Source organism: Mustela nigripes, chromosome 3 (genome assembly GCF_022355385.1).
Source record: "Mustela nigripes isolate SB6536 chromosome 3, MUSNIG.SB6536, whole genome shotgun sequence".
In the NCBI taxonomy this organism is placed as follows: Eukaryota; Metazoa; Chordata; class Mammalia; order Carnivora; family Mustelidae; genus Mustela; species Mustela nigripes.
Window position 1 is genome coordinate 134,980,993 of NC_081559.1, and position 27,052 is coordinate 135,008,044.

Here is a 27,052-nt window from a genome sequence, read left to right on the forward strand (position 1 = left end):
CAATAAAAATTCTAAAATGTGTGCAGCTTCTCTGAGGACCAGCTCAATCTCTGTATTATGGACCTGTATTATGGCCTGCTGGGTATACAGCTTACAAAAACTGTTCTATCTACCTGTTTTATCCACTGCAAACTGCACAAATTAGTATTGCAGCAAGAGCAGCCAACAATGCACCAAAGGGCCCCTTTGTATCGCTGCACCTAGCGAAGAATGGAAACCCAACAAAAGCCCTGCTTTCACCCTCATAGCAAAGACGCACACTGAAGTAAAGACTCCAATTTCATTTGGAGTCCCAAAAGCTGCATGGATTTTTCAAAAAACTTTCAGCAAAATTCTCTCTTTAGATCATTGTAGCAACCGGAGGGAAAATTCTAAGCCTTTTGGGGGGCAGTGGGGGGGGGCGGGGGGGCGGTGGTGAAGACTGACAAGTTCACTACCTCTCTGTTTCCCTCTCCTGTCTGGAATCGGCTTCTCTGCCGGGATAAAGGCTCACTGAAAGATGGACAATTACATTAAATCGTCAAAAAGAAAATAAGTATATGGGACAAATGGGTTATTAGTATGAAATTACTTATATAGATCATGATAAGTGTCATTATAGCAAAAGAATGGGGAAAAAATCAATGTCCTCAAATAAGGGACCAAATAGACTATGATACTTCCATACAGTGGGACTCATGCTGCTACACTACAGGATCCAACCCCAGGGGAAGAAAGGGGAGATACTCATACAAAATACTGATGTATGTCTTGTGCATACTGCATTAATTAATTAATTAATTAATTTTATTTATTTATTTATTTACTTACTTTCAAAGAAATTTTATTTATTTATCTGAAAGAGAGAGAGAGACACAGCACAAGAGAGGGGCAGACAGAGAGGGAGAGGGACAAGCAGACTTCTGCCGAGCGTGGAGCCAGACACAGGGCTGGATTCTACAATCCAGAGATCACATCCTCACAGCTGGAGCCAACGTGAGGCACTTAACCGAATGAGCCATCCTCATGCCTCCACATACTTACCTACCTATTCAAAAAGAAGCAAAAAGGATGAACTCAGAAAATGTTGCCTATGGAAGGAGAGAGAGAACTGGATGGAAGCAGGGCCTCTTTGAATGTTCTTTGTTTTAGGATTCTGATTTTCAAATCATATAAATGCATTACATGATTTTTTAAATTAACTTAAAAAAATAAAAATAAAATAATACCTAAAAACTGAAAACAAATTAAAAGCAAATAAATTCCATTGCTTGTCTGGTGGCTGGCATAACCAGAGAAGAATCATTTCAAATAACTTTAGGTCACAGGATTTTACATAGCCATAGGAGAAAGCCTGCAGACAAAAGAACTGCTTAGTCTAAAAGTGCATTTCATATTTCATGGTTGGTAATAATACTGATACTTGGTTTGAAACTATAATACACATATTCATACATACACACTTGGATAAATTATTTATAGTCATTAGGAAAAACAATTTATAGAATTAGAGCAAAGAGATACAGTATAATATCAAAGAAGTTCATTAATAACCTGAAATCTTAAGTTTGAAGCAAAAATATCAGTATAACCTCATAATCTGTTTTTCTCTTTTTATTAAAAAAAAAAAAAAAGGTCTAGCATCCATGACAACCTGGTAGCCATGAAAGACCCTACTGTCTGGATGGTGATCTCCAAATACCATTTTCCTCTGAAAGGAAACACAGTTGCTGGCAGAAATGACTGATCCCATGTCTAGGGCAGGAAACATAAGGTAAGTGAGTCGTCTTTTGTCCTGTGGGAAATCAAAGACTACCAAGGTGGGTGCCCAAGGACACAGGTGCTGACTTGAAAGGGCTCCCAGTGACCAGATAGTGGACAACTGCAGCATCAAACAGAATAATGACCGCTAAAGATGAAAGCACATCAAACATAAGTAGCCACGAGTTTGTGGTAATATATCTTTAAATTTATTGGTGACTCTACAGATTTCATAGAATATAAATTTTTATTCTGAAAATTAGTAAACAAAGGCAAAGAATTAAAAGAAATAATGGGCATTTGGAGAACTGGCCAAACAGGAGGCTGATCACTTTGTGAGTTGATTTAGAGCAACTGAGAGAGAGATTCAGCAAGAGAGACAGAGAGGGACAGAGGTCCATGATGCATTGTGATATGAACATCCTTTCCAGCACCTTCTGGCTTTCTCTAGCTCCAGAAAGTTTACGCTATTTTACTCTTATGATCAAGACTAAAAAAGTGCCTCCTTATAATTTCATTTGAACTTGTTACTTTTTTTAACAGGTGGAATGTAACAAAACAGCTTTGAGTTACCACTCTAAATTAGACTAATACAAAATTTGTTCTAAATCAGAAAATCTAAAGAAACTATTTAACATGAATTTAAATTTAACACTGTTTCACAACAGATAAAATTTTATTGAGCATCTACCAGATACCAAATGCTTTAAAATAGAATTATCTCATTTCATTTTTTTTTTAATTTCAGTAGCCCTGGGATATGATCACTCACATTGTACAGATGAGAAATAGAGTGGTGAAATGACTTGGCTAAAATCACACATTTAGTTAAATGACAGATCAGGGATTCAAAGAGAAGTCTGTCTGTGGATTACATCAGGACACCCACAGAAAGAAAAACAGATCATGCTGATGCTAGACATGGCTAAAGTTGGTGGTGATGCAACATTACCAAAAATATCATAGAAAATTAATTGGTTAATAACTAATCCTCTTCTAAGAAAATAATACAACTCTATGGGGAATGTAAGAATAAGTTTATTTGGTGCATGTGGCTTTAGAAAAAAAATGACATAATCTAAGATTTTAGAAAAGGAAGAAATCAATAGAGTTCCTTCCAGTCCAAATTATTGTTTTCTAGGGAGCCTGGATGGCTCAGTCGGTTAAGTGTCTGCCTTTGGCTCAGATCGTGACCTCAGGGTTCTGGAATCAAGTCCATATCAGGCTTCCTGCTCAGCAGGGAGTCTGCTTCTCCCTCTACCCCTCCCCTCTGCTTGTGATTTCTCTTTCCAGGTGGGGGTGGGTAGGAGGGATATATATATGTTTGGGTTCTTTGCTCAGCAGGGAACTTGATTCTCCCTCTGCCTCTGCCTCTGCCCCTGCTCATGCTCTCACTCTCCTTCTCTCTCAGATAAATAAAATCTTTAAAAATATATTTTAAAATATAAAAAGTATTACAAAAGTACTTTGTAACACCCACTGAGACTCCGCTTTGAGCTCTGCTTCCTGGGTATTCCCAATATCTGTCAGTGGTCCCAGATATAAGAGAGGACATGGGTCCTGCCATGCCCTTCAGAGATGGTCTGTGACTGGGAAATACATTTTCCCTTGAGTGCTGTTGTCACAGAGTACTCATGTGTAAGCATTGTCACTCTGGGGCCTCTGAGCCTTCTTAAGCAATTAAACCCTGTTTAACCATCACCATCAATGCACTGGCTTAGAACCTGGTACATGGTAGGCACTCAAACATGCCTTAAATTAGCTAGCTAATCAACAAATACAAAGAATCTGAGTATCTTGACTTAATGTCCACTATAACCTTCTACAAAAGTTCTAATTAGCACCAAAGGAAAACACATGTAATTTAGTGTAATAAATACCTTTCTGCCCAAAAGACAAAGAGCCTGTAATTGTCACTCTTGGGTCCTAATAGCCTCTATTTATCCCAAGATTGTTTAAAAGTATAGAAGTGAGAAGATGCGAGCAGCTGCTACAGGATATTGGTTTGTAAGGACCTTCCTCTCCTCTCCCGAAGCACATCGTGTTCAGTGCCCGCCCACGCCTTGTGGAGGCCAAGGTCACTGCCTGACCTTGGAAGTGGACAGTGATGCCAAATGTAGCCATACTTAATATAATCTATTTGCACTTAAAAGTTTAATGTTAATGTTTAAAAAAATCTATGTATACATTTACAAAATTAGTACAAAAAGGTATTTTTAAAATCTATTCTTATAAAATTAAAGAACTGGTACAGAAAAGCAGAAGAATGGAGCAAATCAAAGCATGTGCATGTCTCTCTGGCTTCCAAGTATGCGGTGACTCCCAGAGGCTGCAGTCTGAGTTCAGGAGGACTGCTTTGAACCTCATCAAAAACAACCCCCAAATCAGCAGCTAAAGACAGATGGCAAATATTTGGTTAATTAGACAACATTAAAAATGATAGTCATTTTTAAAAATCACATCCCAACCTAATCCCCTTACCAAAGAAATAAGTATTTTGATTATTCTCCAATGAAAAGCAAAATAGAATTCTCCAAGACAAACTCCCAAGACAAACTATCATCTAACCCTTTATAATTCCATACACACAAGGGCAGGACCCCAAGAAAGCAAAGGTGTATTCTTGACCATGGTTCAGTGGTGTGTGTGTGTGAGTGTGTGTGTGATGGAGGTTGAAACTTAGAATACTGTTTCTCCGAAATAGTAAAAAAAAAAAAAATTTAACTGCTTGGAAATAATAAAATAGCACAGACCTATAATAATATTTCAATAAAAATCACATAGGGATTTTTATATACTCCAAGATACTACCTTCCAGGCTCTAACTATTTGCATGTCCCTAGACTTTTGTTTCCTCATCTGGAAAATGGGCATAATCAAGAACACCTACTACATAGCCATTGGTTAATGGATTAAGTCATGTCCAAATGAAAGAGCATGGGTAGGGTCTTCTACTTAGTAAACACTCAGTAAAGTCAGCAGCTATTTTCTTTTTTTTTTTTTTTTAAAGATTTTATTTATTTGACAGACAGAGACCACAAGTAGGCAGAGAGGCAGGCAGAGAGCGAGAGAGAGGGAAGCAGGCTCCCCGCTGAGCAGAGAGCCCGACGCGGGGCTCGATCCCAGGACCCTGAGACCATGACCCGAGCCAAAGGCAGCAGCTTAACCCACTGAGCCACCCAGGCGCCCCAGCAGCTATTTTCTTATAACCATTATTATCATAGAGGTTTCATTCTCAGACCTGTTCAAGCACCATGACTTCAAATGTAAGAGGCTACGAGCAACATCTTCAATGATAATTCCCTTTCCTATAATATATGATCAAGCTGTGTTTTTCAATTTATATTGTTGTGCCCATTTGAAGTTAGGGAGATTCAAAACAAATCACTACTCACTACGTCACTGGATCCTCACAATGACACTGACACACAAAGACAGGGGAGCTCTTGTCCTCATGACACAGGTAAGCTTCAGTTTTAGCTGAACTGTAAGAAGTAAAAGGGCTTGCCAAAAGTCACACACCTAGTAATCAGCAGTAGCAGGATTCAAGGCTGTTTGGCCTCCTCCTTCAGGGTTCTTGCCATCATTTCAACCTTTTCCAAAACACTAACCTTCAAATAGTTCATTTCAGTCAACATATGTGACCCTAAGTGGGTTAGCAGAAATACCACACATGGGAAGGTGCAACATGAACTTGGATTTACGATCACATAGATACAAACATGGGCAGATCTGTAAAACAACTTATGGTTCTGGTTTGAGTCTAACACACACACACACACACACAGGGCACAGCTCTGTGAGAGCTGGTGCTCAAGGGCTATGGGAGAGAAAGTGAGCAAAGGCCTGTGTTCTGATACGTCTGGAGCTTCCTCCCTATCATATGACACAGTATAAGCAAATGGCTATGGAGGGTCAAAGTACTTATTCAAATAATCCTTTTAAATTAAAAAAAAAAAAAAAAACTTTAACTCAAAAATTTTGTCAGATGAGAAATTAAAACTATGTTAAAATTCTGGGGCACTGGGGCACCTGGGTGGCTCAGTGGGTTAAGCCTCTGCCTTCGGCTCAGGTCATGATCCCAGGGTCCTGGGATCAAGCCCCACATCGGGCTTTCTGCTCTGTAGGGAGCCTGCTTCCCCTTCGCTCTCTGCCTGCCTCTCTGCCTACTTGTGATCTCTGTCAGATAAATAAAGAAAAAAATCTTAAAAAAAAAAAAAATTCTGGGGCACCTGGGTGGCTCAGTCGGTTAAGTGTCTGACTCTTGATTTCTTTTCAGCTCAGGTCATGATCTCAGGATCATGGGATCCTGGGATCCAGCCAGCGTCAGCGGGGAGTCTGCTTGTCTCCCTCTCCCTTTGCCCCTCCCCCTGCTTGTGCTCACCCTCTTAAATAAATAAATCTTTTTAAAAAAAATTTATTAAAATTCTTGCTCAGATAAATTTCTTAATTCTCCAAGTCACTTACATGCATAGAAAAAGAACCAAAGACTCAATTAAACTAAAAATTAAAAATACAAATCTCTGCTCACAGGGTAAGAAGGATTCAATTAATACAAATTTTAAAAAATCAAAGCAAACTTTCAAAGAGATTATCATCCTTGTTCATTTTACTGTAATATGACAGGCAACCTTCTACTCTTAATCAATCTGAATATCTTTGACGATTATTATTTATCTATTTGGAAAGAAAGGAAAAGGTATGAGCTGGAAATAAAAAAGCATTTTATCAGAACACAGGAGACTATCAAACATAGTATAAAAATTGCACTGACAGAGCGCCTGGGTGGCTCAGTTGGTTAAGCCACTGTCTTCGGCTCAGGTCATGATCCTAGAGTCCTGGGATCGAGTCCCACATCAGGCTCTGCAGGGAGCCTGCTTCTCTCTCTCCCTCTGCCTCTCCCCGTGCTTGTGCTTTCTCTCTCTCCGTCAAATAAATAAATAAAATCTTTTTTTTTTTTTAATTGCACTGACAAGGGGCGCCTGGGTGGCTCAGAAACAGGTAGATAATAAATAAATAGGTATTTGCTAAATAAATATTTTTTTCCTAATAAAATCTGTTATTCTGGGCACCTGAGTAGCTCAGTGGGTTAAGCCGCTGCCTTCGGCTCAGGTCATGATCTCGGGGTCCTGGGATCAAGTCCCGCATTGGGCTCTCTGCTCAGCAGGGAGCCTGCTTCCCTTTCTCTCTCTCTCTCTGCCTGCCTCTCTGCCTACTTGTGATCTCTCTCTGTCAAATAAATAAATAAAATCTTTTTTAAAAAAATCACACTGACAATGTTTAAAAAAAAAAAAAAACTACAATGACAAAACCAGAATGGAATTGGCACTGTGTGATGCTGTTTTTTTTTTAAATCCTGATGTTGGAACATAGAATGAACAAATTCCATGAGCTAATTTTATTCAAACCTGTACCCCCCTTAGCCAAGGAGGCCATATTCAGTGACGACTGCCTTGACCACACCACCGTGGGACTCCGTGTCCAAACACCCCAGTCTAGCTGAACGTTTTGCTCTATTTTTCCACAAGGATTCTTATGTCTAGCTGCTGCCTCTACCATAATTAAATGATGGCCTTAGTCAATATGACTCAAGTCCTACCTAGCTCAGTTCTGTACCACAGCCCCAGCAACTGTTGCTTAGTCAAAATGGCGCCTTTGGTGGGGGGAGGGGATGGGATGATCCAGAGAGCTCTGCTCCCTAGTCTTGCTGGAATAGGGACACACAGGATGGAACAGCAGTGTTTCTTGTTGTGTGTCCTGAAGAAAATCTCTCCTGAAGAGGGATGCCATTCAAAAGCTGGATTTCACAGTCAAGTCAGTTTGGGAAAGACAGTACCTTGAGCCTGTGTCTGGGAACTTCACAATGCACACTAGCATGGTAAGGGTTGTGAAGAGTCCTACAGCAAACACCTCTGTAACATTTCAACTCAGCAAGTCCCAGATTTATTTGACTATGACTCTTCTTGACAGTGCACTTACTAATACTGAAACTTAGTTAGGGAAATGCTTGAGACTACATCTATCAGCTCTGTGTCTTCATATCTAGCTACAAGACGACTCTTGGTTTCCCTGACCAAGAATAGTCACTCAAACAAAGGGTTAGTGTAAGAATTAAACTAGAAATGTGTCGTTCAGATCTTCTGGCAACCAAACTTTTAAGTAATTTGTAAATTTTACCTTAATATAAGGAAAACATATATTTTTGAAAAATAAACAGAGAAAAATATATATTTGGGTGACCATTACAATAATCCAAAGCAGTATACTCTTTACAAAAATATTTGTGATCATGGACCCACAACCCCAATGTATGTCTTTTTACGTGCAAAGTGAATTGAGAGAACAAAGTGATTACCCAAATATTTCAACTCAACTTCTCTTTTCATAATAATAATATAACTTTGTCTGTTAATTTCCAGACAATTCAAGCTTCCTAAGTTTGAATGTGGATGTAGAAGATAAAGTAGGAGCCAGAGTCATCAGAAAAGTTATCATCAATCTCCACTTAACTATTTAAGTAATATTTTATTAATAAATTGAGCCTTGGGCAGATACAGGCATTTGACTATCTTTGAAACCACTATATATTATATATCCAAAATATAATGATATAATGCACTGGAAATTCCCCCAATATCAGAGAATTAAGGCTCCTGCATTTTGAAACACCCAATTTACTATGAAAAAAAGATTTGAGTACTACATACAATGGATACCCATATCATAGTCTCCAAAAATCATTTTCCCAGACCTAAAACATCTTCTAAAACAAAATTCACAGATTTCCTTTATAAAGTCAACCGTCTTCTCTAATTCAATCAAAAATCTGTTTACATTCATGAAGGGGAAATCCTGATACCATGCACCTGATCTATAGTTCAGATTATCCACTTAAAATTTTTTAATTCTTTTTTAACTTAACTCATGCCACCATAAAAAGATGTATTCAGATCTAAATTTGAATGCCATTGCCTATTTCCTTCTTTTTAACTGAGAACCATAAAAACATAATTATGCAAAGTTCTTCCTTTCCAAAAGACAGTTGGTAAAAATGTCACACAGTAACACAATCCAAGTCAACAAGAAAATATTCAAAGACCTTCTCCTCCTAAAACGGGGGGCAGCGGGGGTGGGGGGTGAGGGGAAGCAGGTAGCTGTTAATGAATTTATTTAACACTTTGATGTTAGAAGGAACTTTCTCTTCACTCATTGCATTTTAGTTTAGTGGTCAGAAATGATCATGTTTTCAAGGAGCCCTAACGGCAGTGCCTTACCAGTGTAGATGCTGGCATTGGAAGCTGGGATACCAAACTGGGACTCGATGAACTTGGGAATGAAGGTAATGAAAGCAGTTACAATGGCACTCTCAGCTGTGTATGACAAACTCACAAAAAGGAATGTCATGTTGCTTAAGATCCTGACAGCTGCTCTTGGTAGGTCTACAAAATGACAAAAATGACAAACGAATGTTATAAATAAGGGATGGAAAAGAAAATAAAATTGAATTGTTTTTGAAATGAACTGGAAATAGCCATTCAGCAATATTCAAGACTTTATTGAACAGAGAATAAAACCAGAACAACCTGATGACTGATTAGAAATCACCCCCTTGATTAAACAGATTTGGGGTTGTTAAAAATTTTTCAACGAGGAGGAGGAAATTTTTAAAAGGATTAAATATATATATATATATCCATACACAAATAACCTTACAAAAATAATCCAATCTATGATTCCTGTTCTAAAAACTGCTGAAGATAAATTATTCACATTTTTTATTGATTAAAACAATGTTATTCTTTGTTAAAACCCAAGAGTCTACTAAATGGGCAAAGAACTTGCAATACAGTCCTACATTATAGTTTCCATGTCATTCAACTAGCATTTCCCTAGGAAAATGCACTTCTGAAGTGTCATAGCCCTGACCCCGCATTGAAGACAGCCACAGCAGGGGAACTGTACATGATTCTGATCATTTGATATTCCAGCCTCAGTATGAAACAGGAAATGATGCAGCTAAAAGGGCTTACGGGTCAGGTCACCAGCTCAGATACTCCCAGGGACTTTGGACTGCAGAAGGAAGAGAAATGCTCTCCAAAAGGAGGAGACCCCAGAGGTGGGGACTCAGGACCGTCCCAGCTGCCTCTCAAGGAAGAGAGAAAAGTCTCGTCTTCAAGTCTTTGCATTTATTTTACAGAACTTGACATATAGATATGTTTCAAGATGTATGCCTAGGTATCTTCATTTCAGCATTATTTACAATGGCAAAAATTTAAGGAAAAAGACTAGATGTCCATCACTGGAAAATGTTTAAATAAATTATGGCACATCCCCATAATAAAATACTATGCAGTAGCTAAGAACAATACAGAGCTCTATGTGCTGGCATAAAAGGAACTCCAAGAAATATTTTTACAAATGAACAAAGCAAGCTGCTGCATAAATATACATATACATGAGTATATAAATACATATACATATACATATACATATACATATACATATACATAATATCAAAGTAAAAATCAAACCAAAACAACATATTTATATGTGGTTGACTATATATACAACACCAAGAAATTCTGTAAGTGGAAATAAGATTGGGAAAGAGAAATAAAGGGAGATTCTTGTGCATTTTTGCATGTCTATAATGTGAGTTAACTCACATTGATGAAGTTTTGGAATACAGGTGAGGTTCAGTGGGATGAAGTCCAGAGTCAATGACCAAGAAAGGATTCTTGAGATGTCTTTGGTGCAAAATGGTGGTTTATTAAAGCATGGGGACAGGACCCGTGGGCAGAAAGAGTTGCTGCCCGAGGATTGTGAGGGGTGGCTGATTATATACTATGAGGTTGGGGGAGATAAGGAAAAGGGAGAGTTTGAAAGAACTTTCATGTATTAAAGAAGACACACAGGATACCAGAGGCTTTGCTATTTCTCAAGTTAAGGTTGTTTTTCCTTTTAGTAAGGCATTCACAGTAAGATCATTGGGAGTTCCCTGGAGGAATGTCACGCTCCTCCTATCACCTATCCTTGCCAATGAGCTTTATGGGTTTAAAAGAAATTCAACTTTATTTACATTTCCCTCTGCCTCAGCCTCCCTCAGTTTTATGGAGGGGAAGATGATGTTAGTTCTTCAGAAACAGAGTTGTCTCTGGAAGTTAGGCTATTGATAAGAAAGCTTCTTCCTTATAAATCACTAGGACATTTATAAACTGAGGGAGACTCGGGTCTTGCAGGATTGTGATCTCTACAAGTTAACTGTTTTTCCTTTAGGGCAGCCAGGAGTGCCTGAGGAATGTCACATATATCCCATGGTTGGGGGTGTGGTTCGCGGGGTATCAGCTTCCGCTTTACCCTCAGCTTGCCTTCTGTTCCCTCAACATTTATGTGATCTTTATATATCTTGGAATGTATCACGGAAAGAGATAAGCTGCATTATTTCTGTACAGTCATTGCAGTTATCAAAATGGTTATTCTCTAGGGTGACTGTGTGGCTCAGTCAGTCAAGCATTCCCTTCTTGATTTTTGACTTAGGTCATGACCTCGGGGATCGTGAGATTGAGCCGCACATTGAGCTCCAGGCTCAGCGGGGACTCTGTTTGAGATTCTCCTCCCAGGGTGCATGGGAGCCTATGGGTTAAAGCCTATGCCTTTGGCTCGGGTCATGATCTCAGGGTCTGGCTCCATGTACTGCTCTCTGCTCGGTGGGGAGCCTGCTCCCCCCGCTTCCCCCTCTCTCTCTGCCTACTTGTGATTTTTGTCAAATAAATAAACAAAATCCTTAAAAAATTTTTTAAAGATTCTCCTTCTCCCTCTCCGTTTGCCCCTCCCCCTGCTTGAGTGTGTACTCTTTCTCTCCCTCTCTAAAATAAATAAATCTTAAAAAAAAAAAAAAAAAGCTATCACCTTATGCTACAACATAGTAAAATCAATTCATAAAAATTAAGCAAAACTTGTTACTAAAGCTATAATTTATAGCCTATTCACCAGAATTTAAAACTTAGGAAGTCAAGACTATTTGCTATGATTTTAAAATGTAAATTAACATTAATGTTCTATATTTTAATTTAATCATTAAAGCTTAAATGAACATTTAAAATAAAAATTAAGATGCATACTTCATTTTTTAACATGGAAAAACACACCAGAAAAAAATATATAATTCAAGTACTTCATAAAATTACCTAATATTCTCTTATAAATATGCAAATCAGAAGGTCATATCTAAGATTTAAAAATGAGAGCAGTGCCTGGCTGGCTCAGTCGATAGAGCATGGAACTCTTAATTTTGCGGTCAGGAGTTCAAGCTCCACAGTGTGGAGCCTAGTTAAAAAAAATAAAATAAAATATTAAATAAATAAATAAGATTTAAAAATTAAAAAATTAGAAGATCTTTTATCAACATTTGGAGACTCAAATTAAGTCTATCTAAATATTGTTGAATCTAAAACATCTGGTGAAATTATACAACAATTTTTTTTAATCCAAGAAGATAACACATGTATCAAATAAATGTTTTAAAAGACACTAGTTTTAGGGGCACCTGGATAGCTCAGTCAGAAGAGTGGAAAGGCATGTAACTTTTGACCTCAGGGTCATGAGTTCCAGTCCCACATTGGGTGTAGAGATTACTTAAATAAATAAACTTAAAAAAAAAAAAGATACTTGTTATAGAAAACTGATTTTTCTCTTATACCAATTTCGTGTGCTAAAATAGGCCTCTAATTTCAATGCTAACTAAAAATATATGTCATATTTGTTCTTCTCTTTCATAAATAAATAAAACAAAATCCAAAAAAAGCTGGTGTTATTTAAGAAGAATTTAGCAAAAGGTGAAATTCAACTTTAAGTTAGCTTCCTCCTTTCTTCCACTTTCCTCCTTCCCTTTGTTGGAGCTAAATCTTAAGCATACATGCCCTGCAGGAACAAAGAGCCAGATATACAGACTTGGGTCTTCAGCTGGTGGGGCTGGGAGCTTGTTTAAATACAAGAAGAGTGAGTAAGTCAGTCCATTAAGATTAATGGCAGTCAGCCTTCTAATGACCAGAGAAGGGAGTTTACAAATATGGACAAGGGATAGTTAGGTATCAGATTGGAACTGAAGGTAATGGTATATGAAGTCATGGAACAGATGGACAGATAGACCAATGGGTAGATAGAAGATGACTGATAGATATAATTATAGATGATAGATAGATAAAGATGACAGATGATAGATACATGTGTGTGAATGTGTGTACACACACATATTTCCTTATTCTGTCTACTACATGGCTTAGAAGTTGTAACACCTTAGTAGCAAAGAGTACACCTAACACTCAGTGTGTGGTTTCTAAGGGCCATTTTCCACTCAACGGAGAGCTCCTTGGAGAAATGTCTACCTTCAGAGCTGAGACAGAAAATACAAGACGAGCCTGGAAAATCTTGTTGAACAAGAAAGTAAAGTGCTCAGAGAATGACGGGGACATGTCGGAAGGACACCAAAGAGAGTTCGAAGGATCCCAAATAGTCAAATATGAAGCAGTTTAAGGTCAATGGATGCTAAAAGTGGTTAGTGAAAGTTTAACAGAAACAAGATAAGTCAATCTTCATTATTTACAGATCTAGTATTTTCAAATTTGCCCACTCACTATAATTTATGTGTAACCCCCAAATCAAAACTCTCGGGGGTGGCCATTCAAGGACATGCACCACATGGCAAAAAAAATTTGGACACACACTTTCTTGGCAAAGACTGCATGAGGCCTCTCCCTCTGTCTTCCTGGGTGAGCTCTCATGCTGCAAGCAAGTGTTCTTTTCATAAGATATTGTCAAATTTTTAGCATTTTTGTGTTTTTGGTGATTTCCCTGTTTCAAATGCCCCCAGACATAGTGCTGAAATGCTGCCTAGCATTCCTAAGAGGCTGTGATGTGCCACGTAGAGAAAATGCATGTGTTAGATACACTCCCTTCGGGCATGAGTTATACTGCTGCTGGTGGTGGATTCAATGTTAATGAATCAACAATATATGTTGAGTAAGGTATCTTTGAAGAAAAACATACATGAAACAAGATTATATATTGATTGGCTGATGATTATATTGTGACAGGAATCCAGCCCTGTGTTTCTCCTAGAGCAATGCCTCCGTGTTTGCCAACTCAATGTTCACATGACTTTATAGAACACAACTACCACGAATGAGAATCAACAGGATTTAGATAGCTTCAAAGTACTTCCCCACAGAATACCTACAAATTACTTATTGATTTAGAACTGCAAAATATTTATTAACTTTAGAGTACAGAAACCTAGTAGATACAATCTTCTCTAAGAGATCAAAGTTCACAGGGACAGTAGTGCTACATAGTTTCTGGTACAAGGTAGTGGAGCATAGCATGGCTTCAGTGGTATGCCCACCAAGGACATCCATCAGGAGGTGACACTATCAAACCCAAACTGAGGGACATTCTATAATGTTATCAGCTTATCCTTTTTAAAAAGATCAAGGTCATAAAAATAAGGAAATAATGAGAAACTAATTCAGATTGAAGAAGACTAAAATACATCCCAAAGAAACACAATATGTGATCTGTGAATTGAATTTGGACTTAAAGGCATTGTTGAAATCACTGATGAAGTTTGAATAGGGCTTGTGGTCTAGGTGGTAGCACTGGATCAATGTTAATTTCCAGGTTTTGATGGCTGCCCTGTGGTCACATAGGACAATGTCCTTGTACTTACGAAACACACACTGAAGAAGACAGGGCAGTGGAGCACCACGTCTGCAACTTCTCAGATGGGTCAGAAACGTTAACAACTGGAGAACTGAGTATAGGACACACTGAGCTCTGTGCACTCTTTTTTGTGGCTTTTATGTAAATTCAAAATAATTTCAAAAACACAAGAAAAATCACACACACAAAAAAATCTAAGCTGAATCCATACATTTGCCGTCCAATACCTAATGTTTATGCTGCAGAATATATTTTAGATAAATTTCTTCATGCCATTTATAACTGTCATTGTAAAATCAAAAATACAGGAAAAAGCCTCATGAAGGAGAGCTAAAATAATGGTAACTAACATCATTTTTTTCTCATTTAATGCTATGAAATCTTACAAATTCAACGATAAGGGCAAATTGACCTTAAAACCAGAAATGCCTTAAACATTATTAAAGTGGGAATAGAATTCAATGCAAAGTACCAAAATTCAATAGAATGTAATATAAGAGATAGACTACACATAGAAATCACTTTTAAAAGAGGTATTACTTAAGGAGTGCACTTGTGATGAGCAAGTTGTATGTTGTGCATATGTGTTGTATGTAAGTGGTGTATGTAAGTGTTGTATGTAAGTGTTGCATCACTGGGTTGTATGCCTGAAACTAATAATGCACTGTATGTTGGCTAGCTGGAATGTAAAAGCTTTAAAAAAAAAAAGTGTTGCTGTCACTGGCAGATCCCTTACTCTTTCCCACGTGCACAACCACGGCAGGGCTGGTGACCCACGACAGCCGGCACTGCCACCAGACCAGATGGTGAGTTGCACACCCATCATAACAGGGCTACGGTACAATAAATTTGATGTCGTCCCCCTGCCTCCTCCACTTGACCTTGCAAACCTTGAGTCAAAGTTTCAGAAAATCTGAGATGTGCCGTATGACTGGCTTCCCATGGAAGCTGATTAAGGACAGTCTCAGTAAGGGCAGAGACCAGAGTTTTTCATTCTCCAACGCCTTGTAGCTGATAGTCTAAGAGGAGGCAGCAGGTATGGATATGGGGGTAAGTTTCTGCCCATCAAGTAAGCGTACTCCAGTATATGTGAGTGTTTTATGCTCATTCTTTAAAAAATCTCTACAACTTGAAGGATCTATTTCAAATAAACTTTGTTTCGAAGAGTAAAGCTTTAAGTAAGCCTGGGCCTCATAGAACCTGAAAGGCGGCAGTCATCTTTGAGAATAGGGCAAAGGGAGAAGCACATTGGTAATACATTTAGTCTGGTATATAATGGATCCCATTCTGAAGAAAGGTCTGCGTGGCCCTGCCACACTGAAAGTCCCCTTTTCAGTGGCTCCTTATGCCGATGTAGTAAGGTTTAGAGCATATGACCTGATACCTCGAAACGAGCTGATTGTAGCAGGAAAGGAGGCTGGACTCAAAGGTGCTTCCAGAAGGCAGCCCTGCAGCCCTACGAAGCCTGGGACACCATGCTGAACACAGACTGGCCAAGCCCTTTACTTCGTGCCCTATACCATTGGCCCCTGCCACGCAGTGAATTAGGCTGTGCGTATGAAGATCTGAGTGAGAACATAAGTAAGGAAAAAGAACTGAACATCAGCCTGCAGTTGAATATCCAGAGTAGCTGTGGGTCCAAAGCAAGGAACACATTCCCAAAGCTGCTGGGGGCCCCGCAAGAGAGCCTCATGCTAGAACCCCAGTATCTCAGGAGGCTTCAACTTGCTTTTGTCCTTTACAAACTGAAAGCTCCTGTCATGCCTTTTTGTTGTCTTAAACTACTGAAACAGATTTTTTTACATAATAATATGCTTGAAAAAGATATGCCAGCAGAGCGAATGAGCAAGAAAATGGGAAGGCCAAGCTGCCCAGAACTTGGCCTCACTCGGAAGGCCCTCCAGGCAGGGTTGCTGTCCACCCTTTCAGTTCTGAAGTCCTGACATGACCAGAAGCTCCTGACATGGCCATGATCTTTCTTCTCTCTACTATTTACTATATTCCCCTGCAAGTCTGCTCAGCAAATGTCAAGCTCATCCATGGACTCTGTAAGAGACAGCCCCTTCAAACAGACAGGTGCTTCTCCTCTGTGCTCCCACAGCATGCTGTTCATACTGCTACTCATCAAGCCTTCAGTAGCTGCATGTGTTTACCTGTTTGTTTCTTCCAAGAGAGTGTAAATGCTATGAAAGCAGGACTTGGTAAATCTGTATAACTTCAGCTCCCAGCATACACCTGGCATTTTGCAGGCACTCAAAAAATATATCTGGGGGTGCCTGGGTGGCTCAGTGGGTTAAGCCTCTGTCTTCGGGTCAGGTCATGATCTCAGGGTCCTGGGACCGAGCCCCACATTGGGCTTTCTGCTCAGTTGGGAGCCTGCCTCCCCCCACCCTCTCTCTGCCTGCTTCTCTGCCTACTTGTGATCTCTCTGTCAAATAAATAAAAATTTTAAAAATCTTTAAAAAATCTTTAAATATGTGGCAAAATGGGCAAAATCTTTAAAAATGTGAAGGACCAAATAGATAATCCTTTTTAAAATATGGCTTTCTGGAGCTAAAGAATCCTAAAAAGATTTAGATCAGATTATAAACCAAAAATTCCATTAAAGGAATAATAAAATACTAACCAGAGAAGGAAGAAATACACAATATTTCCAGCATATCTGGGGAAAAGAGGTGTTTGGAATGCTTGAATTTTTCAGATAACTGGGCAATTGCCTCTTAAAGCAACAAAACTTTAAGCATTTTGTTTGTGTTAACTGGTATTACTAGAAAATCTATAGCATAATTTGACATTCTCTTTAAGATTCAAAGTCACAATTATGAATGATAATATCTATCTATGGATTTTTTTAGTATATTTTTAAGCCTTCTACTTATTTTCTGATCTTTTTTTTAAAGATTTTATTTATTTATATGACACAGAGAGAGAGAGATCACAAGTAGGCAGAGAGGCAGACAGAGAGAAGGGGAAGCAGACTCCCTGCTGAGCAGAAAGCCCAATGTGGGGCTCGATCCCAGGACCCTGAGATCATGACCTGACCCGAAGACAGAGGCTTAACCCACTGAGCCACCCAGTGCCCCTATTTTCTGATTTTTTTGGTTGCAGGGACATTCCTTCTCTGTGATGTGTTGTGGTGTTTGTTTTTGCCTGCTGACATTCTACTTCTACACCAGCTTTTTTCTCTAATGTTCTTTTGAAGGACCTCTGTGAAGTAGACATGGATTTCAATTTTGTTCTTTTGGACATCAATTTTTTAAATTTAAATTGGGGGTGGGATGAGGAGTGGTGGTTTTATTATTATTAAAAATAGATGAATTATTCTTACTATCAAGTTGTTGACTAAATTTTATTACCTAGAAACTAACAATATTTCCAGATACACATGATAAAAATTAAATGCCAAATAAGGGGGTGCCTGGGTGGCTCAGTGGGTTAAGCCTCTGCCTTCAGCTCAGGTCATGATCTCGGGGTCCTGGGATCAAACCCCACATTGGGCTTTCTGCTCAGCAGGGAGCCTGCTTCCTCCTCTCTCTCTGCCTGCCTCTCTGCCTACTTGTGATCTCTGTCTGTCAAATAAATAAATAAAATCTTTTTTAAAAATGCCAAATAAACATACTGACCACTCTTAATACCTTTCATAATCTTTCTGATGTAGAAATTTTTGAACATAATATTTCTTCTTGTGGAAAAAAAAGATTTATCTGAAGATTATAGCCTATTCAGTTTATTTTCCTTATGTCTAAATTCAAGTAAAGTAAATATCTTTTTAAAAATAATTTGTTGAGGTCAAATTTACATAACATAAAATTATTTTAAGATGAACAATTCAGGGGCATTCAGTACCTTCACAATAGTGTGCAATCACAATGGTGCGCAACATCTATCCAGTTTCAAAGCATACTTTCTGTTATAAAAATAATGTAAGCTTCTGTGTTCAGGAATGCTGCTGGAATGGACTTTTATTTTATTCTTTATATCCTTATGTACTTTCTAAATTTTCTACAACAAACATTTATTTTTTTATATTCTTAAAAAAACCAAAACACTCTATAATTTTTAAAAGAATGCAACAATATGTCACCTTCCAAGATAAGTCTCCCTGACTCAGCTAACGCAGGAATTCCTTCCTCCTCTTCCTTCAATCTTCCTTAGAATGTACATACCTCCATTTAAAGACTTCTATTTTATTATGTCAATTTCCTTTCTACCTCCCAGTTCTTTGTCCCATAGCTGTTGCTCAATAAAGATATGTGTGAAAGAGAAAAACAAAGAAAGAGAGACATTTTCTTAAGATAGATACTGTCAGTCATCTATGAATAATTAGAAGGATTTGGGAGGGCCATTGGGAGGGGGGCACAGTGGGTTAAGCATCAGACTCTTGGTTTCTCTTCAGGTCATGATCTCAGGGTTGTGAGATCAAGCCCACATCTGGCTCCACACTTAGCGTGGAGTGTGTTTAAGGACTCTCTATCTCCCTTTCTCTCTACCCTCCTCCCTCTCTCATATAAATAAATAAAGTTTTGAGGGTTAAAAAAAAAAAAAAAAAAAAGGAAGGACTTGGGGAGAACAGTCTAATCCTTTCCCAAACATCTTAGATGACACGGATTTCCTAAATGAAAGTAAAACTTCAGGAAAGTATCAACTGAAGAAACAGATCTTGACAGTTTAAACAGACTAAGTCAAACAAGACATAGAATTCACCCTAGGCACAAACAAAGTGACCAAGAGTAAAAACGGGAACACCAGAGTGGGGGGTCATTGTTATAGAAAAGTTGGGATTATAAAATAATAAGATATGTGCTAAAATACAGAGTGCTTTTCAAAGTACATGGGTGGGACCCAAAGCCTCAGCCTGGAGAGCTCCAGAAAAGCCCCCCGGAAGGTGGGGAGAAGGAACGTGGCATAAAGAAAGGTGGCGATAACACTATACGATGATAGTAGTGGAGGCAGGTGAGTGTATGCTTTGGCTGTAACATATAAGCTTTTATATTAATCCTACTTTTTCATTTTTCAGTATTTTATAACGTTTTGACTCTTAAAAATCTTGCTGGCTGGGAAGAGACTAGACTACCAAGTTTTAGAGATAGCTTGGGTCAGCTGGGAGCTCATTTTTTACATGGACTATCTGGTCCTGAGTATACAGTCCCAACCACCTCTTTACTGTGCTCTTACCCACGCACCAGTGTCGACCCCGTCCTACATCACCCAGGGCCAGGTACCACGCAACCAGGCCACCCCCACAGCCCAAAGCCCAGAGCCCACCGAAATGACACAGACAAGCCAGTTATCAACTGTTGACTCTGCCCCTTTTCTTTCCTATGGAAACCCCCACAGGGGTCTGGCCTTGGCTCTACCCTCACTCTTGTCTTCTGTTTCCTGATCAAAACCTGGTGTTCCCTTGCAGCCCTGTGCGCCCCCTTCTCTTGGGAAATGCAAGTAATAAATCCTCCTTTCATGTCGTGATTCCATCATGATTCCGTCCCCCCCTAAATTAAAATGCTGTGGGTATGAATCACAGAGCCACGTCTTTTAAGTCCTCTACATAGAACTCCTTGATTCCCTTCTTCTGGAAAGCATTTAATTTGTCCTTCCACCCCTAATATTTTTTATCTTATTTGTACACAGCCCAAGTGTCCCCATTATCTGCTCATTCTCTTTGAAACTCATGACCACCCCCTGTACTCCCTACTCACAATTCTCGATAAAAGTGTTGCAATTTTCCTCTCCCCTCCAGGACACACTGGCAAATGGCATTCCCTGCTTGCCAATAAAAGAACAAAAGGAGCCAGATGGTCTTGCACACCACCGTCACCTCTGCCCCTGCACATGAAGCCCCTGAGCCACTTACCTACAGGCAGGGGACAGAAACAGCAGCTGTCGAGGCCCCAAATACATCATTTATAGTTGCTGGCCAAGTACTATTTGCTTGCTGAAATCTAGCACGAGTGAATATTTTCATATATAATTTTCTAAGTAGATACTACTCTGATGAGTTGATGAGTAACCTCACAGTTTGCACTGAATATAAAGGAACTGCTTTCTTTTTCAGGAATTCTCTGCCAGGCATGTTAGCATTTCCCTCCTAAGCTGGAGGTCCAAATCTAAAGGTTCAGCTTCCCACAAGGTAACATATGCACAACAAAATCAGTGTCATAGGAGAATGAAACAAAGAACCAGAGCCAGAGAAAACGTAAACACAGCACGACGTCAAAACCAGAAAAAAAGAATGAAGTGCATCTATAAGAATCCTTGCTGGGCTTCAGATTTGGCTCAGGTTCCTGGCCACCAAAGCAAAAAGTTGTATAATCATCATTAGCAGAAACAATCAAACTGCTTTTCCTCTCTATGTTCCAGAGCAACGGTTCTCACAGTGTGGTCCCTGACCTACCAGCCTCAGTATCACCTGAGAAACTATTAAAGGTGCAATTACCAAAAAATAAAAATAAAAATAAAAATAAAAAAATTAAATTAATTAATTTAAATTTTAAAAGGACACCTGGGGGCTCCTGGGTGGCTCAGTGGGTTAAAGCCTCTGCCTTCGGCTCAGGTCATGATCCCAGGGTCTTGGGATCGAGCCCCACATCAGGCTCTCTGCTCAGCGGTGAGCCTGCTTCCTCCTCTCTCTCTCTGCCTGCCTCTCTGCCTACTTGTGATTGTTGTCTGTCAAATAAATAAATAAATAAATTGAAAAAAATTTTTAAAAAAAGAGGGGGCACCTGGGTGGCTCAGTCAGTTAGGCATCCAACTCTTGATTTCATCCTGGGCCTGGAGCCTGCTTAGGATTCTCTCTTGGCCTCTATTCCTCCCCCTGTCCTCTCTAAAATTTAATTAATTAATTAATTTTTAAAATTCAAATACTTGGGCCACTCAAGGCCTCCTGACTTGAACACTGTGGGCCAGGGCCCAGCGCTCTGGGTTTTGAGAAGCCCTTGTGGTTCTTCCTAGGTAGTCAAAGTTTGAGGACCACTGTTCTCACAAAATAGGGTTTTCTATAAAGGGCATAGGAGCATGCTCCTATGGCAAATACGGGGAGTTCAAGCAAGAGGTCAATAAAAGCTGCAAACATAAAACTAAACTGTAGTTCAGCAAGGGAGCAAAGGCAATGTGCAGTGGAACTAAGGCAGCACAGACCAAGTACCTGGCCTTGGCAATCCCTCTTTGCTGAGTCAAGGATTGATCCCAACACATTCCACACTATACCAGTTTTAAAATACCCAGCAAAGGGCCCCATGCAATAGTTCTGGATATTCTCAGGCAACTCAAATTTGGAATTTATTCCTTCTGTCCTTCTCAACTAGCTCTTTCTGCATTACCTGAGGTTGAAATCCTGAAACCACCTTTGATACCTACCTCCCCATTATCCCGTCAGTGGCCAGACCCTACAGACACAACCTTTCCTTCCTCAATAATTCATGCATCAAATATTGACTAGCTATAAGGTGGTATAAATTCATCAGGGAACACGGTGGACATGGGACACTTGCCTTCATGGGGCCTACTTTCTCACTGTGGAGACAACAATAAGATAAAGAAAATATATGGTATGTTAGATAACGATATACTAAGGAGAAAAATAGAGAAGGGCAGGAGATACAATATTTTGGAGAGGGGCACCTGGGTGGTTCAATTTGCCTTCGGCTCAGGTTATGAAGCCAGGGTCCTGGGATCAAGCCCCCTGTCGGGATCCCTGTTTAGCGAGGAGTCTGCTTCTCCCTCTCCCTCTGCCCTACCCCCTGCTTGTATTCTCTCTCCCTCTCTCTGTCTCTCTGAAATAAATAAAATCTTAAAAAAAAAAAAAAAAAGGCTTTCGAGGAAATTGGAGATTTTTTTAATAGGGCAGCCAAGTAAGGCCTCCCTGAGAAGGGACTCTGAGTAATATCCTGCAGGAAGTGAGGGGATCTGGGGAACCACAATGCCAGCAGAGGAATAACAAATGCCAAGGCCATGAAGTGAGAGCACACCTGGCAGGTTTGAGGACCAGCAATAAGCCCAATGTGGCCAAAGTGGAATAAACAAATGGAGCTGCATGAGGGAGATGGGGTTGAACAGATAAGCAGGGACCAGACACTACCCATAGGAGGTCATAAGGTCATACAGGAAAGAGACTTTTCTCTGAAGGAGACAAGAGACCACAAAAGCTATGAGCAGAGGAGTGGCAATTTAATAGGATCCTTCTGGCTGCAGAGTAGAAAACAACCCAGAGGGGACACGGATAGAAGTAGGGAGCCTAGTTTCACAGACTACTGTCCTTGTTTGCCAGTCAAAACCATCACTGCCTCTCACCGGGACTCTGCACAGCTTTCTACCTGGGCCCCTCCTCCCTCCCCACCCCTCTCCCTCCCTATTCTTCCAAAAGGAGTGTGGCCAAACGCCTGCTCAAACCTCCCCACTGCCTTGTAGGGACAGAGTCCGTTAAAAGCTCCTAGAACTCAAGCTCTCTATGCACAATGGGGCTCTGCTTTACCTGTTCAACCTCATCTCCCAGGCCTCTCCACACACAACCAACACACCAACCACAATACACTTGCTCAGCATCCTCAAATACATCTACACAGCCTGACCTTGCCTTTGCTCTCTAACTGGAACTGTTCCTCTTCCACCTACTGAAACTCTCCAAGTCTGCCAAGGTTCTCCACAAATCCCACTTCTTTTGAAACTTCTTTTGACCCCTAACCTCGATGTGCCCTTGACTGCATTGAACATCACACCGTTGCATCCGTCCTCGTTTATGGTCTTTCCATCTGTGATCGTCCTGTCTCCCTCCCTGAGGGCAAACCATGGCTCACTCATCTTCATCTCCACCAGAGCATAAAGTAGTTCTTCTACAGACTGACCAGTCCTCAAATTAAATGATGACAACACAAACACAATCCAGAATTCCATAACTTCAAGGGGCCTATTTAAATCAGTTCATCCTCTCTGAGTAACTATTTTGTTCAGTTAGGATTATAAACATATTGCAGTCTAACACAGACAAAAGTCTAGCAGAGAAAAATCTGTTACATTTTATGCTAACTAGTCATGCTAAGCAGTTAAAAGATTAAAAGTGGACACAAAAATAAAATGTTTCTTATGGTTAACTGCCACCAAAAGTTTTCAATTTAGGAAGATACCCAGCTAAATTTGGAAGACTTTAAAATGCTGGACCTCAAACCTAAGGAAAATTGATCCAGTTAAATATTTTAAGAGTTTATTTTTATTGGTAAGATTTGATGCAATCAATGCTAATCTCTTTATGGAAAGGTGATTCAGACCCACTAAAAATTCTACTTTCTCCTTTGTGGTGTTTTAAAACAGTCTTATTCCTGCATAATTTATAATAAGAATCTAGAAACACTGAGTCAGATTTTCCCAATGTCTATCATTAAAATGTGGAGGCAGAGAGTGGATTTGTATGGCCCAAATCATTTTTTCAAGGAAGTATGACTTATTAACTTAGATATTCTGCCACCTCCTCTCTGAAGAAGTTAATACTGGTATTCAATTTCAAATATGAAATAAAGACTTACAAGAGCCCTCCTCCAGAAAGCAGGACAAGGGAAAAGAGGATCTGAGAATCAAACTAAGATTTAATTCAAAATGAAATCTTAGCAACCACTCTTTAATTCAAGGCCTTACTGATGAATCTCAATTTTGTAATAAAAAGTTATGTCAACAGTTGAATAACTCCCATAGATTTATCCTTTTGAAAACCAGATTAAATACTAGACTGTCATTTCCTATAGGTGATAGGTATTATATATTCTGGAGGAAATCAATAAGTGTAAGATAAATATGAATTAATTTTAAATATTCTAATTAAATATTGTTTCTACATCATCAACATCATTTGAATCATTTTCAACAAAACATTTGCACTATATACTCCGATTAAAACAGGATTCCTTTCTAACAGGAGAAAGTGGTTCTTGAAATTCCAGACTAGATGCAATTAGAGAATTCAGTGCAAGTGAAAGTAAAAAATGAACCAGCCCTGTGTCCTAATCAGGAGATTTAGAGGCAAAAGTGAGATCAGTCATCACAATGAAGGCATAGGATGAAAAAGTTGAGAATATATCAGAAACACTGACAGGAAAATCAGAAAGGAAACCAACTACCCATCACTGCTATAAGATTCCTCTTATTCTTTCCTTTAAAAGAAAACATCCTAATCTATTATAATGAGCATTAAAAAAAAAAAAAAAGATGGAGAAGAGAAATCCCTAGCAGTACAAGATGATATACAATAAAATAGTATGTAGATTCAATTTGGAAAAACAATCTTAAAATTCCATGATGGCTTTTGAACCCACATGCCTAAGTGTGCTTCCTCCCACAAATAGGTCCTGAGTCAAAGATTCAAGTCCACACAGTTTATCAGGGAGTCTCAGCAAACACTGCTTAGGGCGTGCAATACAAGGGATGTAGAAATAGACCTCAGAACTGTCTCATCCATCAAGTGGGGAAGCTGGGGTATTCATCAGCCAGTGGTTAAGACCGTTGTATATGGGGGTGAGAGAGTGGTAATTCCTTGGCACTTGATGGCAGCCTCGAGCAGAAGCCAAGAGGTTTCCCAGCCCAGAAAGAAAACCGGACAAAAGGAGACCTTCAGGGGAGGAGTCAAGATGGTGGAGAAGTAGCAGGCTGAGACTACATCAGCTAGCAGGACATCAGCTAGATAGCTTATCTAAAGATTGCAAACACCTGCAAATCCATTGGCAGATCGAAGAGAAGAAGAACAGCAATTCTAGAAACAGAAAAACAACCACTTTCTGAAAGGTAGGACCGGCAAAGAAGTGAATCCAAAGTGACGGGAAGATAGACCCCGGGGGGAAGGGCCGGCTCCCGGCAAGCGGCGGAGCAACGGCGCACAAAATCAGGACTTTTAAAAGTCTGTTCCACTGAAGGACATCGCTCCAGAGGCTAAACCGGGGCGAAGCCCACGCAGGGTCAGCATGGCCTCAGGTCCCGCAGGGTCACAGAAGGATCGGGGGTGTCTGAGTGTCGCAGAGCTTGCGGGTATTGGAACGGGAAATCCGGCTACAGAGACAGAGCCGACAGTAAGATCACAGCTCCGGGTTACCTTGAACTGATCGCAGGCTCGGTGAGCTCGGAGCGCAGCCAGAGGTCGGGCAGACGGGAGTAACTGGGTGCTGTTCATGAGGGCGCACTGAGTAGTGGGGCCCCGGGCTCTCGGCTTCTCCGGGCGGAGACCAGGAGGCCGCCATTTGTATTCCCGTCCTCTGGAACTCTACGGAAAGCACTCAGGGAACAAAAGCTCCTGAAAGCAAACCCGAGCGGATTACTCAGCCCAGCCCCTGGTAAGGGTGGTGCAATTACGCCTGGGGCAAAGACACTTGAAAATCACTACACCAGGTCCCTCCCCCAGAAGATCAACAAGAAATCCAGCCAAGACCAAGTTCAACTAACAACGAGTGCGGTTTCAATACCAAGGAGAGCAGCAGAATTCCAGAAGAGGAGAAAGCAAAGCACGGAATTCATGGCTTTCTCCCTGTGATTTTCTTTTTTTTTTTTCCCTGTGATTTTTTTAGTCTTGCAGTTGATTTCATTTTTTTCTTTTTCATTTTTTTCTCTTCTACTGCTAAAAATTTTTTTTAACTTTTACCCTTTTCTTTTTTAACGTTTTTTAACTAGTTTATCTAATATATATATTTTTTCCTTTTTATATTTTTCTTTATTAGTTTTCTTTTTTAAAATTCTTTTCTTTTATTTTTTTTCTTTCTTTCTGAACCTCTTTTTATCCCCTTTCTCCCCCCTCACGATTTGGGATCTTTTCGGATTTGATTAAAGCATATTGTCCTGGGGTTGTTGCCACCTTTTTAGTATTTTACTTGCTACTTCATATACTCTTAACTGGACAAAATGACAAGGCGGAAAAATTCACCACAAAAAAAAGAACAAGAGGGGCGCCTGGGTGGCTCAGTGGGTTAAGCCGCTGCCTTCGGCTCAGGTTATGATCTCAGGGTGCTGGGATCGAGTCCCGCATCGGGCTCTCTGCTCAGCAGGGAGCCTGCTTCCCTTCCTCTCTCTCTGCCTGCCTCTCTGCCTACTTGTGATCTCTCTCTGTCAAATAAATAAATAAAATCTTTAAAAAAAAAAAAAAAAAAAAGAACAAGAGGCAGTACCGAAGGCTAGGGACCTAATCAATACAGACATTGGTAATATGTCAGACCTAGAGTTCAGAATGACAATTCTCAAGGTTCTAGCCGGGGTCGAAAAAGGCATGGAAGATATTAGAGAAACCCTCTCGGGAGATATAAAAGCCCTTTCTGGAGAAATAAAAGAACTAAAATCTAACAAAGTTGAAATAAAAAAAGCTATTAATGAGGTGCAATCAAAAATGGAGGCTCTCACTGCAGGGATAAATGAGGTAGAAGAAAGAATTAGTGATATAGAAGACCAAATGATAGAGAATAAAGAAGCTGAGCAAAAGAGGGACAAACAGCTACTGGACCACGAGGCGAGAATTCGAGAGATAAGTGACACCATAAGACAAAACAACATTAGAATAATTGGGATTCCAGAAGAAGAAGAAAGAGAGAGAGGAGCAGAAGGTATACTGGAGAGAATTATTGGGGAAATTCTCCCCAAT

The 27,052-nt window shown here is 39.8% G+C and overlaps 1 protein-coding gene across 3 annotated transcripts in view; it reads right to left on the reverse strand.

Annotated features, from left to right (window-relative positions):
* The window catches only part of SLCO5A1 (solute carrier organic anion transporter family member 5A1), a 136,788-nt gene that overhangs the window by 43,930 nt on the left and 65,806 nt on the right, over positions 1-27,052 (reverse strand). For 2 of the 3 annotated variants that reach the window (XM_059392872.1, XM_059392874.1), the window contains exon 4: positions 9,015-9,179. The exons of the other annotated variant lie outside the window; for it this stretch is intronic. In XM_059392872.1, coding sequence (XP_059248855.1) covers positions 9,015-9,179 — 165 coding nt within the window. The remainder of the gene's footprint in view (positions 1-9,014; positions 9,180-27,052) is intronic. 3 annotated transcript variants of the gene reach the window in all.